Source organism: Sardina pilchardus, chromosome 14 (assembly GCF_963854185.1).
Source record: "Sardina pilchardus chromosome 14, fSarPil1.1, whole genome shotgun sequence".
Classification (NCBI taxonomy): domain Eukaryota; kingdom Metazoa; phylum Chordata; class Actinopteri; order Clupeiformes; family Clupeidae; genus Sardina; species Sardina pilchardus.
In genome coordinates, this window is record NC_085007.1 from 28,564,396 (window position 1) to 28,580,009 (window position 15,614).

At 45.3% G+C, this 15,614-nt stretch overlaps 1 protein-coding gene across 1 annotated transcript; it reads right to left on the reverse strand.

The window, feature by feature from the left end:
- Positions 1 to 16: 16 nt before the first annotated feature.
- cdc37l1 (cell division cycle 37-like 1) lies at positions 17 to 13,346 on the reverse strand. Its single transcript, XM_062555254.1, has 8 exons — positions 13,090 to 13,346; positions 10,962 to 11,246; positions 9,718 to 9,811; positions 8,951 to 9,066; positions 8,183 to 8,305; positions 6,294 to 6,467; positions 5,367 to 5,438; positions 17 to 2,366 (listed from the first exon to the last, which is right to left on the reverse strand). The coding sequence occupies exons 1-8, from the start codon at positions 13,192 to 13,194 to the stop codon at positions 2,253 to 2,255; spliced, it is 1,083 nt and encodes a 360-aa protein (XP_062411238.1). The 5' UTR covers positions 13,195 to 13,346; the 3' UTR covers positions 17 to 2,252.
- Positions 13,347 to 15,614: the final 2,268 nt, after the last annotated feature.

Here is a 15,614-nt window from a genome sequence, read left to right on the forward strand (position 1 = left end):
TTTTCTGTCTCTTTGTCAACACGAACAAACCAACCATGTCCAATACCATCTGGTTCTGCCGACGCATCATTGACGAATAACGAAACACCTCCACACACTCATTTGCGTTAATATTTATTGCAGTAATCCGTCCTCCACAGAACAGTGTCGAGACATTTACTGACATTCTGCCATGAAGTTGTCTATGCCCCGTTTAAAGCAGGCTAACAGAGGAACAGGACCATGGCTCTTCCACACAGAAGGGGAGGACCTCAAAGGTCTAGATGCACTGGGCCACTTTTTGAGCAATGTTACTGGCTGACCTTATTTGGGCAATTGTCTCTCTGACATTAGGCAACACATTTTCATCCAGAGACCTACAATCACCTGTAGGCAGCTTGTTACAGTCATCCAATCAGAACAATAGGAACCGGTCATATAGTTGCCCAGCAACACTGCCCTAGGTGATGGTGCCCAGGGCAACAGTAAGAGCATGGTTGCTGTGCAGTGCTGCTGTGAGATGCCGTAGCACATTCCCACAGGCACTGGGCAGCAAGCTCTTACCTAGATACCTTGGGTCATCAATGGGCAGCTTCTCACACTGGTCACCACCTGCTCAATAAAGGGACCGCATACATCCCCTCTCATGGTCAATAGCAGCTGGCTACGCCGCTCCTTTGCTTCTGGTCAGGCCTTGATTGGGCCAGACGTGGGCCACATCAGGTCCAGAATGCCCTGCTGCCAGCATAAAGAAGTGACCCTGTTTAAGCCATCGCCAAGCACTTGCAGCGGGGGTGGGGGGGTCCATGTGTAATGATCATAAGCTTACATAGTGAAAGTCTTCCAGCATGATGGAAGATCGTTTTCTTGTTTTTTTTTGTTAAGTTGTTCAGAAGATGATATTGAAAACAGTTAGGGGCATAGTATCAGGTTGCCCTCAGCATCGTCCGAGTTCCTCAGTTTAGTGTCTTGGGGAAGACAGGTCTCAATACTGATGGCAAGTATACACTGGCAGGAGCTTATATGTCTTTGGGCAAGTTCACAGCATACGTTTTACAAAACACACTGGCTACATTTATCAGACAGCAGCTTTGAATTCTTTGAATCAATCTGGCTTTTAAAAACAATTCATTGACATGTGACTGGAGATCAGCCTCTGGCGTCTCCCTACCACTTTAACGATTCCCATATCATCTGGATTGGCTGGATCACAATACCCTCCTTGTTGCTGGTTGAAAAATAACCAACAGCTTGACATACGAGAGCTAATGTGTTTCTTCAACTGAACTAGTAAAGACGACTTGTCTGTCAGAATGACTTGTCCCAAGATACTTTAGTTTATCTTTATCCACTTTCTCTGACTTAACGCAAGGAACTACGGAAACATTTCATGAGTCTCTACACAGTGTTACAAGTGCTTGACAGCTGCTTGGGGCATATACCCCCCACCTCCATCCAAACAGTCCTTCACCTGAGACCGTGCAGTCCTGCAGAGTCATGCAGGCAGGGACGTTGTGGGGGGGTGGGGGGGGGCGCTGCTCCAGCCATTATTTCAAGGCCTCTCGTGAGGGCATGACTCAGCAAGAAGTTGAGCACTGAACACTGCCGAGTCACCACCACAGCAGCTGAGCAGTGAAGTACCAGTCGGAGAAGAAGCCCGCGCAGCATTTCTGTCTGGCCGTTTCTGCTTTTAAATAACCATCTTCTCCTTTTCCTTCCTCTCCCTCGTAAAACAGAAAGCCATGGCTTTTCAGATCAAGAAAAAATAAATGAGCAGGAACAACACCCAAGAGAACAGAGAACGATAACAAATATAGCAAAGAAAAATAAAAAAATCTCAAGGCATCTCCTCACAGCACCTTCTGAAACGCGGAGAAGCTCGTCTCCAGTGAAGGCTGGCCGCTTTACCGCTTTGCAGGCCTTTCGTCGCGACCCGCGGTCAATCCACAAGAAAGTAAGCACCAAACAAGTGCCTAAAAAAATACCGTTATCCTGTTTTTCTTTAAAATACTTTAGCTCTTTTTTTTCTCCAAACAAATATAAAGTGCAGCACACATTCAGTCGCAAATAACAAAGAAAATAGTCTGTGAGGACTGCAGCCCTTTTCTTTTATCATCTTCCTCCTCCTCCTCTTCCTCTTCCTCGTCTGCTAGAACGCCCCAAAGTCTGTGGTTTGTTTCTTTTTTCCTAACTGTATGCATCCTATGAGAAGAGAGGAGGAGTGGGAGCGTGTGTGTGTGTGTGTGAGTGTGTGTGTCTGTGTAGGTCCGCCACTACGTCTCCATCATGCGAGAGTCGTCTGCTTCTGTGGTGTCGTCTTTGAAGAGCCGGTCAGCGCTGGTCCACAAGCCCGCCTCCAAGCAGCGTCGCACGTGGTACTCCGCCACCTGGACACGGTCCAGAGACGGGTCCAAGGGAGGGGTCAGGATGATGGACAGATCAAGGAGAGAGGAGAAGCGGCGAGAAGAAGAAACAGAGAAAGAAAGAAAAATGTCAAGTAAAAGCCAATAAGCACCACTTGTTCAATTTGAATCTTCCATTAATGTGCATGGTCTGTCTCTCTCAGTCACACACACACACACACACACACACACACACACACACACACACACACACACACACACACACACAAGCGAGGAGAGAGACAGCTCAGGCTACTAAAGGGTGTGATTGAGCTTTACATTGTGATGGGGGAGGAAACGTCTGTGGCGAGATTAACTGGCCGCTAAAGGAGATTACTGGCGTTATGTAACCGCCGGCGACCCGGCCTCCATTGGCCCTCGTCCTGGGTTTCCATTACGCTATCTACATACTGCTGAAAATGAGAGGAAAGGGTTTTTCCTGCGCACACACACACACACACACACACACACACTTTATTCTGACTTGGCACAGAATCTCCACCTCAAGAATGTGCCCTTTGACGTCCCCCAGCCCTGTGTTAGGGTTTACTAGAGGTCATATCTGCCTACAAACAATTAGTGTATTAGGGTAGTCTGATGAACATTTGGAGGACTTTCAACTGAAGTGACAGAAACGCATATTGTTTGTCAATATGGAGGATCATTCTGTTTGCATGCGTGTCTATGTGGAGGTAGTTCCGAGAACACGACTGAAAGTCAAACTCCATGCATCGTAATGTGTGTGTGTGGTGAAACATGCAACTCCTTTTGGAGAGCGCAACATTGATGTCATAACTTTGTGACGAGAGGGCTCTGGAGATCCAGGACTACAGTTCCATCATATTTGTTCCATCATATTTGTTGCATAACGGTTCACGTCGTCCGCTGTGCCCTTGAGCAAGGCACTAAACCTCCTGTTGCTCTGGGCCAGTGGTCCTTGTTAGGTAACACATATGCACGTTGCTTTAGATAAGAGCATCCGCTAAATGAACATTTAAACTGCATTGGGTGGTGGTAGTGTAGTGGTTAAGGAGCTGGGCTAGCGTGCAGTAGCCTGTAGGGTGGTGGTAGTGTAGTGGTTAAGGAGCTGGGCTAGCATGCAGTAGCCTGTAGGGTGATGGTAGTGTAGTGGTTAAAGGGATATTCCGCCATTTGTGGAAATACGCTCATTTTCCACCTTCCCTCGAGCAAATCGATATTTACCTTGTTTCCGTTCATCCAGCCATTCTGTGAGTCTGGCGATACAACTTTTAGCTTCAGCCTAGCATAGATCATTGAATCGGATTAGACCATTAGCTTCTCGCCTGCTAGCTTCATGTTTAAAAGTGACTAAGATTTCTGGTAATTTTCCCATTCAAAACGTGTCTCCTCTCAAGTTAGAAAGTGCAATAAGACCAACTGAAAATGAAACCTGGCGTTTTTCTAGGCTGATTTGACATGGAACTACACTCTCATCTGGCGTAATAATCAAGGCAACTTGCAGCTACTGGCACTACTACTGCTTGTTGTCTATGGGGACTATTTTCAGATGCTGCGTACGATATCACTGCGCCTATGGTACGTTTGCAAGTTGCCTTACTTATTACGCCAGATGAGAGTGTAGTTCCATGTCAAATCAGCCTAGAAAAAAGCCAGGTTTCATTTTCAGTTGGTCTTATTGTACTTTCTAACTTGAGAGGAGACACGTTTTAAATGGGAAAATTACCAGAAATCTTAGTCACTTTTAAACATGAAGCTAGCAGGCGAGAAGCTAATGGTCTAATCCGATTCAGTGATCTATGCTAGGCTGAAGCTAAAAGTTGTATCGCCAGACTCACAGAATGGCTGGATGAACGGGAACAAGGTAAATATCGATTGTTTTGCTCGAGGGGAGGTGGAAAATGAGCGTATTTCCAAAAATGGCGGAATATCCCTTTAAGGTGCTGGGCTAGCATACAGTAGCCTGTAGGGTGGTGGTAGTGTAGTGGTTAAGGAGCTGGGCTAGCATGCAGTAGCCTGTGGGGTGGTGGTAGTGTAGTGGTTAAGGAGCTGGGCCAGCATGCAGTAGCCTGTAGGGTGGTGGTAGTGTAGTGGTTAAGGAGCTTGGCTATCATGCAGTAGCCTGTAGGGTGGTGGTAGTGTAGTGGTTAAGGAGCTGGGCTAGCATGCAGTAGCCTGTAGGATGGTGGTAGTGTAGTGGTTAAGGAGCTGGGCTAGCATGCAGTAGCCTGTAGGGTGGTGGTAGTGTAGTGGTTAAGGAGCTGGGCTAGCATGCAGTAGCCTGTAGGGTGGTGGTAGTGTAGTGGTTAAGGAGCTGGGCTAGCATGCAGTAGCCTGTAGGGTGATGGTAGTGTAGTGGTTAAGGTGCAGGGCTAGCATACAGTAGCCTGTAGGGTGGTGGTAGTGTAGTGGTTAAGGAGCTGGGCCAGCATGCAGTAGCCTGTAGGGTGGTGGTAGTGTAGTGGTTAAGGAGCTGGGCTAGCATGCAGTAGCCTGTAGGATGGTGGTAGTGTAGTGGTTAAGGAGCTGGGCCAGCATGCAGTAGCCTGTAGGGTGGTGGTAGTGTAGTGGTTAAGGAGCTGGGCTAGCATGCAGTAGCCTGTGGGGTGGTGGTAGTGTAGTGGTTAAGGAGCTGGGCCAGCATGCAGTAGCCTGTAGGGTGGTGGTAGTGTAGTGGTTAAGGAGCTTGGCTAGCATGCAGTAGCCTGTAGGGTGGTGGTAGTGTAGTGGTTAAGGAGCTGGGCTAGCATGCAGTAGCCTGTAGGATGGTGGTAGTGTAGTGGTTAAGGAGCTGGGCTAGCATGCAGTAGCCCTGTCGGTTTACTTTAGCACTTAATCTAGTTGCTCCGGGAGGCGGGGACAATGTAATGACAATGCAATCCTTGTAATATAGTTGGCATACAGTATGTCAAGTCACTTTGGATGAAAAAAGGTGCCTGCTAAATGTAGTGTGATGCTTGATGGTACAGTAGATGTGGTGAATATTTGAGGGCGCGGATGCCTCACCTGTGGGTTCATTGTGCTGAGGGCGTTCTGTAGGGTCTGCATATCCTGAAGCTGGAGTCCCACCTTTAACTCCTGACACAGACAACGCCACACAACAAGCAACACAATCAACAGATGACAGAACTGAAAGCCTCCATACACAGGCAACAATCAGGAGGAGCTGATTGCCAGCAGGAACACATGATCAGTGCTATCCAGCGCACCAATGCATTTACTGACTTTACTGACTTTATTCATTTACTGACTTGTTTCATCTGCAGAAGCATGCTGGCAAAAAAACGTCTCACTCTCATAAATAAAGTCAATAAATGCAGCATGCAGTGATGATGATCATCATTTTCATATTTGACACAAAACTGATAGACAGATTCCTAATCCGCAGGATAATAACACGTCAAACAGGCTTTCTGACCAATGTGAGACCTCCGTTCCCTAACCCGACTTAACCAGTCAGAGCAGACATACAGTCAGGACACGGCCCAGTGTAAACAAGCCAAAGCAGGGCACCCACACTTCCTTCACACACAGACACACACAGACACACACAGACACACAACAGGCCCAGTGTAAACCAGCCAAAGCAGGGCACACACACTTTCTTTACGTTGGGCTTTTCTTTGGGAATGTTTATGGAAATGGGCTCCATCACAGAGATCAGATTTAACATGTGTTCTCTGTGTGTGTGTGTGAGAGAGAGAGAGAGAGAGAGAAAGAGAGAGACAGTGTGTGTGTGTGTGTGTGTGTGTGTGTGTGTGTGTGTGTGTGTGTGTGAGTGTGAGTGTGAGTGTGAGTGTGAGTGTGTGAGAGAGAGAGAGAGAGAGAGAGAGAGAGAGAGAGAGAGAGAGAGAGAGAGAGAGAGTCAGCAAATATTTGCATTTTAACATTTGATGTCAGAACCCTGTATCGGACCCCTCCATGGACTCCTACCGGCGGCAGAGACTCTAGCACCTCTTTGGGGTCCAGCCGGCAGCGTGGGGAGGTGGGGTGCAGCTCACTGGCCTTGGGGGTCTCCAGCTTGGACGTCATGGCGTACTCCTGCACTCTCCGCTTGAAGCCCTCCAGTTCGGAGTGGAAGACATCCAAATAGCCCTCCTGTCCTGCCTTTAACGGAAAAAAGAACCAGAGCCAGGCGTCAAAACAAGGTGTGGGTGATTCATCACATCTAGCGCCCGGCTACAAACAAACCCTTGGAATTCAACGTCCTCGGCTATAAATAATTCCTGAAGGAAACCAGTCGGAGTCAAGATATTGGTCTTTTCAATGGCAGTGAGAGAGTAGCTAGGTCAGGCTTTTATCCAACAGACACATGGCTTCGCAGTGCATGGGTTGGTCTGATAAACTATTTTTAGGTGATGATTTCCCTTGCATAAGGTCTCATCATCTGTCTGTGCTGAGGGCTATGTGACTTATAATTAGGTTTTACTGTAAAATGGGAAATTTGGCCCAGATGCAAACTCCACCAAAAATAATCCCATGCCTCAAATAAATGAGTGAGAAATGCTTTGCTAGAGTTATCATAGAAGTATTACACTAGCCAAATGTAATGTAATGTATTACAAGAATATTCATCAAACAAAATACAGTGTTCGCAAGCTACAGGCCTCATTGCTGAACATTTTAAAAGGCTGAAAAGGTCTGAATCAGTACTAGGTTCAGTACTTTCCACCTGAACCAAAGGGCAATTTTAATTTCTATGTGGATGGTTAAGTCTTCTATGCTCACTTCAAAAACTGTCCCCAGTGCCAGACATAACAGCGACAATTTGGCAATTTCGCAAACTAACGCAATTTAAAAGATGCGGAGAGCGGGCATTCCATCACTCATCTCTTCTCATCTCCTCTCCTCTTTCCTCCCCGGTGAGATCTAATTAAGTCACAGTCTGTTCATCTTGGGACTGTGCTTTGTAGCTTTACACATTTATTTAGCAAAATATGCTAAAGAGAGTTTATCCCCTGTAATGTCCTGATTTTCACTTAGAGCTTTTCTTTTAGGGCTGCAACTGGCATGACACTTCCTACCGATAAATGACATTAATGTGATCCTATTTTTATGTGCTTACGTACAACAATTATTGATAACTATGTGAGGATCATTCCTCTTAACATTATTAAGCCTCTTTTAGACACGAACGCCAGACAATGCCCAGGTAATTGGGTCCAGATCTCAAACAGAGTGGAGTGTTGATGACCCTCAGGCACGGATGTTGCCCGGATTGGACTTGTTTGGGTGGTTTCTGTGTGAGGAGGAGCCAGAAGTGACACCCAATCATATCCTCTTCACAGTCTCGCTCTATAAAGTTATTCTTATTCGCTTCCATCCCACATGGGTGGGAACTCTTATTTCTGTTCACATCATGCACTGTACCGTCTCTCTTTTCCTGAGGTCTGTCCTGTAAGCAGGTGTTTGTTTAAACCCCAGAGCATCACTACTAGGTGCATTTTAGTTCACCATGTTCTCTAAGAGATGCTTTGTTTGTCTTGTAATTACTTACACTCATCCTTTGAACCTCTGTTATAATATTTCTATTACATTTAAGTTAAGCTGTCATGTTGTCAACTCATTCATTACTCACACTGAGTAAGTAAGTAGTACGTTTTATTTACATAGTGCATTTTCTATGCAACCCATGTAACATTTGTAGTGTTGTACGGTAGCAAGGTTGTGTTGAAATGGGGGAGACGAATACTTTGTATGATGCTGTTTGACTGGGCAAGGCCACTGCTATGAGAGACATGTTGAATGTCAGGGAGAGCTCTCTGCTGGCTGATCAGATAAGATAGATCGTATAGAACCATGATGGAGTGTTGAGGACCTACTTTGGCTTTCTGGAAGAACTGTCGGAAGACGCCCCTGGGGTCCTGCTGAGAGCTGCTGGCCATCTCCAGGATGAACTGCATAGCAACCGCCTGATGCGCCACCTGCTCCATCAGCGCAGACTTCTGCAGCAGCACACAACAGCACATACTCAATATGAACACATGCATTACACAGGGAGAGAGGGAGTGAGAGAGAGAGGGAGAGAGGAAGAGAGATAGAGAGAGGGAGAGAGATATCACGCACTAGGGAAAAAAGGTATTTTCCAAATGATTTGATGATGAGTTGATATTTACCCCTTGATGACACACACTAGAAATGGGATAACAGATCACTTGACTAAAAGATGACAATATGCCTCTGCCATTAGAACAGTCCAGACACTGATGAGTATGTTCATGAGTTTAGTGTCATAAGTAGGACTGGTCAATCTCATTAAGCCTTAACACATCTACTTAACGCTTGCAGCTACGCTAACACAGGAAGCCCCTTCTCAAGGACGCCACAGCCATCTTATTGGATTGGCCGCGCAGCTAGACTTCATGACAATATCTACAAATCCAATCCAAGAGTCTGGTGGAAAGGCTTATCCACTGCACTACAACTACTAATAAAGCTGTGTGTTAAAAGAATTCTGGCAAAGGGTAATGATAATGGTACAGATGTGCTGTTAAACTGTGAGTTGCATGTGTCTCAGGAGCCGAAGTTGGACAGGAGTGGGTCCTATGGTGTGATGGACAGGAGTGGGTCCTGTGTTGCGGTGGACTGACCTCCTCGGCCTGCAGCCGGAAGCACCACAGGATCAGATAATTGGCCGTCGCCTCGCAGATCAGGTAGGGATGTTCCGACAGGAAACGCTGACTGTCATCCCATCTCCTCAGCATGCCTGCGCGCACACACAGACACACACACACACACGCATCAGGATGTATTTTGGGTTCATGTGGACTTGACAATGCAATACATAGCCTATGCACCAAGGAAGGCACTCTCTTCTGTGTGTGTGAGATGATATACAGTCTCTTTGCTCTCTGTGTGTGTGAGACGATATACAGTCTCTCTGCTCTGTGTGTGTGTGTGTGTGTGTGTGTGTGTGACAGTATACAGTCTCTCTGTTCTGTGTGTGTGTGCGACCGAATACAGTCTCTTTGCTCTGTGTGTGTGTGACCGAATACAGTCTCTTTGCTCTGTGTGTGTGTGACCGAATACGGTCTCTTTGCTCTGTGTGTGTGTGACAGTATACAGTCTCTCTGCTCTGCGTGTGTGTGTGACCGTATACAGCCTCTCTGCTCTGCGTGTGTGACCGTATAGTCTTTCTTCTATGGGTGTGTGTGTGACCGTATACAGTCTTTCTGGTCTGGGTGTGTGTGACAGTATACAGTCTCTCTGGTCTGGGTGTGTGTGACGGTATACAGTCTCTCTGGTCTGGGTGTGTGTGACGGTATACAGTATACAGAACTACATACAAATAAAAAGATCTGCCTCGACATCCAATCAACACAACAACCGGGTTGCAATGTCAAACTTGGACACTCACCGAAATGTTTGACCTGTTGCTCGTGCTTCTGGACGAACGTTTTGCTCTTGTCCTGATCCATGTAACTGATGCTGCTTTGCATATTGATGATACTCTGAAGCAGACAAGAAACACAATCTCCTTTATAGACCGCTTTCAATCTGTTCCTAGAGACTTTCCGCTTTAAACCGTCAAAATCAATGCAGAAAACATTTTACGTTTATTTTTGTTTATCCCTGAGTTAAGGTTTTAGCTGTTTTTGTTTATCCCTGAGTTACTGTTTACAACAGCATTAATAAAGTGGTTAAAGCACAACCCCCACTATCTTTACACATCATGAAAAGCTCTTACCCTGTTAACAATAATGAACCACTCTCGTCAGACAGCAAATCGGAAAGCACTTCCAGAGCAAAGTGCAAGCACCACTGGAGTGTTTAAAAAATAGCTAGCAGCAAGTGATTAAAGGATCATATCTGTCCCTGGAGTCATCATCAGGAACTTTGCAAGTTATACATAGGGACACTATACTGCCAAAAGTATTTGCTCACCTGCCTTGGCTCACATATGAACTTAAGTGTCATCCCAGCCTTAATATGATGTCGGACCACCCTTTGCAGCTGTAACAGCTTCAACTCTTCTGGAAAGACTTTCTACAAGGTTTAGTGTGCATTTACGGGATTTGACCACTCTTTCAGAAGAGCATTTGTGAGGCTAGACACTGATGTTGGACGAGGGGACTGGCTCTCAGTCTCCGCTCTAATTCATCCCAAAGGTGTATTATTGGGTTGAGATCAGGACTCTGTGCAGGCCAGACAAGTTCATCCACACCAAACTCTGTCATCCATGTCTTTATGGACCTTGCTTTGTGCACTGATGCACAGTCATGTTGGCACAGGAAGGGACCATCCCCAAACTTCCCAAAAAGTTAGCAGTATGGAATTGTCAAAAAAAAATCTCTTGGTTAATGTTGAAGCATTCAGAGTTTCTTTCACTGAAACTCAGGAACCAAGCCCAGCTCAAAAAACCTTGTGGAAATCGTCACCAGAAGAGTTGATGCTGTTATAGCTGCAAAAGGTGGTCCGACATCATATTAAACCCTCTGGATTAAGAATGGGATGAGACTGAAGTAGACTTGAGAGTCAAGGCAGGTGACCCAATACTTTTGGCAATACAGTGTATAATAAACAATTTTCAACTTCTACACAGCCTGGCCCACGCTCAAACGCAGGCGTAAGTGAGCGTGGCGAGCGCTGAGATTGGTTCACCTTGTTGAAGACGTCTCGGCTGGCGTTGGAGCTCAGCTCGGGACTCCTTCTGGGGTCGGGGCTTCCCAGCATGCTCTCCTTGAGGCGCCACTCGCGCTCGGTCTGCGAGAGCTCGGCGGAGGAGGCCAGGGCGCGGGCGCGCTCCTGCTCGGCCGACTCGGAGCCGTGGAGCTCCAGGCCGCAGAGCTGGTCCTGTGCCTCCACCAGCTGCCAGCTGGACACCACCGACGCCTGGACGCAGCGCTGCTGACGCTGGCACAGCGACGCCATGCTCTCCGCACTGGCCTGCACACACACACACGCACACACACACACACATTAATACACGTGTGCTCTCTCACACACACATTAATAAACATGTGTATTACTTACGCTGGCACAGGGACGCCATGCTCTCTGCACTGGCCTGCACTGGCCTGCACACACACACACAGTCACACACACACACACACACACACACACACACACATTAATACACACGTGTGCTCTCTCTCTCACACACACACACACACACAAACACACACACATGAATACACATGTGTATTACTTACGCTGGCACAGCGACGCCATGCTCTCCGCACTGGCCTGCACACACACACACACACACACACACACACACACACACACACACACAAGTGCTCTCTCACACACACAAACACACACACATGAATGGGGTTACATTCTCTCCCTCTCTGTCTCTCTCTGTTTCTCTCTCACACACACACACACACACACACACACACACACACACACACACACACACACACACACACACACACACACACACACACACACACACACACACACACACACACACACACACACACACACACACACACACACTCTGAGGTCTGAAATACACTCTGACCCCCTGAGAAATCCAAATTTAGTGACACAGGAGCCTCTCTAGGGTGTGTGGGGGTCTTGGCAAACAGAGGGGGCAGAAGTGAGGTAAGGGGCTAAATCTTGTAGCATAATTGCCATGGTGACTAAGGAACAAGCACCTACTGTAGACACGCTTTATTTGCCTTTTCCACGTTCCCACCCCAACGGAAAGGATAATTTAATAGCCAAAGTAGTCGCCTCACACTCACACTGCATACAATCTCGGTCTAAGCACTTAGTCACCCAGGCCAGAAACACTTGAAAACATGGTTTCCTAATTGCCAACGACCTCATGGCAAGTGATTTGCCGCATATTTAGCATGGTATGGCAACTTATACACCACCATATTGCTCATTGCGACACTAGAGAATGGGAGAATATGTCTTCATTAGACATCGGAGCGCGTACTGGCCTCTGATGTGATTTACTGAACGGAATAAGATTATCCTCCTGTCATTTGCCCAGTTGGCGGAACATAAATATCACCTCGCAGATGCGGTGATGTCGCAGCTAACAATGAGGGGTGATCTCATAGCCCCACACGCACCGAAAGCTATGTGGCAACCACGCTCCATGGAAAAGCCTGAGTCACTTTTTCAACTTACACATCCCATATTTTTGCTACGATGAAGTGTGTTCTGCGCAGCGAAAAATGCTGTACACACTGTAGGCCACATGGTAGCTTAACGCTGAAGGCTTTTCTGACTGCATACGCAACACACATTGATGTGCCTTACAAACTGATAATAGCTGAATTGATTAACGTTAAGTAGTAAGTCAGATATTTTGCCTGCACTCGCTAGACACTTGGTCCACCATAGCAGTAAGACTAACGTGTTAACACAGGCTAACTAGTCTACAACCATGCAGTTTCATCTGAAAATGTCTAGGGGCAATATATGTGATAAAGTAGCAGCTAATGTACCTGGGCAATATCTCGCTAGTTAAAGCAGTGACAGAGAACATGCTGACAACTATGAGGCTAAATCATACTACATACACTGCGATATATTTCGAAAAGCCACGTTCCAGCTAACTGTTATGCTATCTCGTGTAGCTAACTGGGATTTTTGCCTAACTTGACTCGCTAGCTAACTGTTAGCACAAGTGGCACCTGTCTTGTGTCACAGTAGGAGGGCTTGGTTAACAATATCATAGCTTATGTGTTGCTATTGCATATGATACCCTCATCAGAACTAAATATAGGCACGGTTTATTAGTTGGCAAAGTGAAGAAGTTTACCCCGTGGAGTAGCAGTGAAGTCGAAAGATGATCATTCGAACCGCTGCTGCAGTTGTCGTCCACAGGACACATACTGTTAGACGCTCCACTCCCCTGCCAGTCCATCGTCTAAAGCAAGTCCCAAATCACAGAATAACGTTTGAAGATATCCTCCTAGGTAGGCCAGCCCTCTGCTAGGCAAACAGGCCTTTTAAAATGTCCATTTTCGGTTTGAAAACATCAGTACTCCTCCACGGTGACAACTTCCATGGCTACTGACTCACGTACCACGTGATTTCTAACTTTGGTCATGTGACTCACCAGTTTGCACCGTGTTGCCACCACTGAGTCTGGCTGCAATTGTGCCGATTGAGTCTGTGCGAAATATTGGAGTATTTTTTGTTTAGCCCAAACAGTTTGAGTGAATTAGGGTTGAAGGGAGAAGTAAAAGAAGCGAAGGCATACTTTGATACCATCAGATACAACTACAACTACAGTCATTTGCAGAAAAAATGACAGACCTCTCACAGTAAAATAATCAGGCCAAAACTGTTAACACACATTTTCTCAGTCCAACATCCCCAAAGCCATAAGGATCTTCATCAAACTTGGCATACCTATTCACCTGATGATAAGGACCTGATGAACTGGTGTTGGTACTGGTGTTGTGGGGTCAAAGGTCAAGTCGTCTCCCAAGGAGGTTGAGGGATCTCCATCAAACCTAGTAGGCCTACAGTTAAACATTAAATGTTACACTAACTAACTAGAAAAGCACTCCAATTTTTTTTTTTAATATAATATATTTTATTGATATTATCAGAGTACAAAACCCTCATATTCATATAACCCTCATATTCATATAACAATGTGTACACTATTAGCCAGGAGGTACAGTTACATTCAATAATTCCTTAGTCAAAATCAAGTAAAGACAAAACACATACACATACATCAAAGAAAAAAGGGAGAAATAAAAAATAAAGAAAACAGGAAAAGTTTTAATCACAAATATGAAAAGAGCCCAGGAGGAGAGTTGTCTTAATGGCCTTGGGGCTGGTTAAGGATTGAAGTGTGTTAATGTACACTTTTATGTCATTTATAAACACAGAGAGGAGTGGCTTGCTATTGGAAAATGTACATTTATGAATAAAGTACTTTGCCAGAAGAAATATTAGATTTGCAATGTAAAACACATTTCTTTCTTCATTGCTGAAGTCATGGAAGCCAAACAAGACATGCTTAAAAGAAAAATCTAAGTTCCGTTTTAAATGGGTGAGCACTCCGAAAACATAACCGCTTCCTGGATCCAGACGGTGACACGAATCACTCCCAAAATTCGTCAGATCGGTCATTTCTTCCTTGGGTCATTTCAGACCTTTCCTGAAAATTTCATCGAAATCCCCCGACCTGGAGTACCTTGAGTAATCAATTCATTAGGCCCCTATAGTGAATAAGTATGCTGACTGTGAGGAAGAGCCTTCAAACATCTCAGGAGATATTTGATATCATCATGATGTCCTAACATATTATTTGGAACAGTTTTGAAATATCTTTAAACAACTTGAGCATCATCATGTTGTGCTTTGCTTATGTTGTTGTCTGTATGGTGGCATTGAGTTTCCCCTTTAGGGGATTATTAAAGTTATCCTTGTCCTTATCATGTATCTGATCTGAGTGTTTGCTCAATAACTCATAGCTCTATAACCCACACGCCATCACCTCATTGGCTGCAAGACTACTACACAAGAGATATTGTGAAATGCAGTGTTGGGAAGGTTACTTTAGAAATGTAATGTGTTACAGTTACAAGTTACCCTGTTTAAAATGTAATAGTAGTGTAACTATTTGAATTACTTTTTCTGAGTAACGTAACTAATTACTTTTGATTACTTTTTGATTACTTTTCCGATTTTTTAATGATATATATACTCCCCAAATCCATGCGAAGATTTCGGCCTTGGTCTACAGGCTGCCGAGCAGTTCTGTACAAGCGCACAAGGCAGCAAGGGCATTCAATACATGAATTAGCATCACATTTTTTGTGAGGATAATATAATGATAATCATAACACGTTTACAGGCAGGCATGTAGGCCTACGCTGATGGTGCTGTAGACGTGATAGAGCCTATCAGAAGGTCCCGTATCAAACTATGGCTGTGGAGGGAAACAGTTCTTTTTACATAGAATATTCTTTGCAAGGTTTTGCTGACAATATTGAGATGTAATTCAAATTGTAATTTTGAAAAATTGCAAAAGTACCTGTAATTGAATTACAAATGTTTCTACAGTAACTGTAATATATTACTGTTACATTTATTTTGTAATTTAATTACGTAACTCAATTACATGTAATGCGTTACTCCCCAACACTGGTGAAATGTGACCAAGATGCTGGGCAAAACCAACCTTTTACTGTCTATGGCAAAACCGGGCCACGTCTCTGGTTTCCTAAATGTCAATTTGATGGAAACAGTCCCCCCTTCTGGTCAGTTTGAAATCCAAGCATTGTAGGTTGTGTTACTTCATCTATCATACGTAAAGAAACA

Coding starts and splice junctions, on each gene's coding strand:
- cdc37l1 (XM_062555254.1), bottom strand. CDS start 13,194: ATGGACTGGCAGGGGAGTGGAGCGTCTAACAGTATGTGTCCTGTGGAC. Junction 9,067..9,717: donor GCAACAGGTCAAACATTTCG/GTGAGTGTCCAA, acceptor GTGTGCGCGCAG/GCATGCTGAGGAGATGGGAT. Junction 8,306..8,950: donor TCCGGCTGCAGGCCGAGGAG/GTCAGTCCACCG, acceptor GTGCTGCTGCAG/AAGTCTGCGCTGATGGAGCA.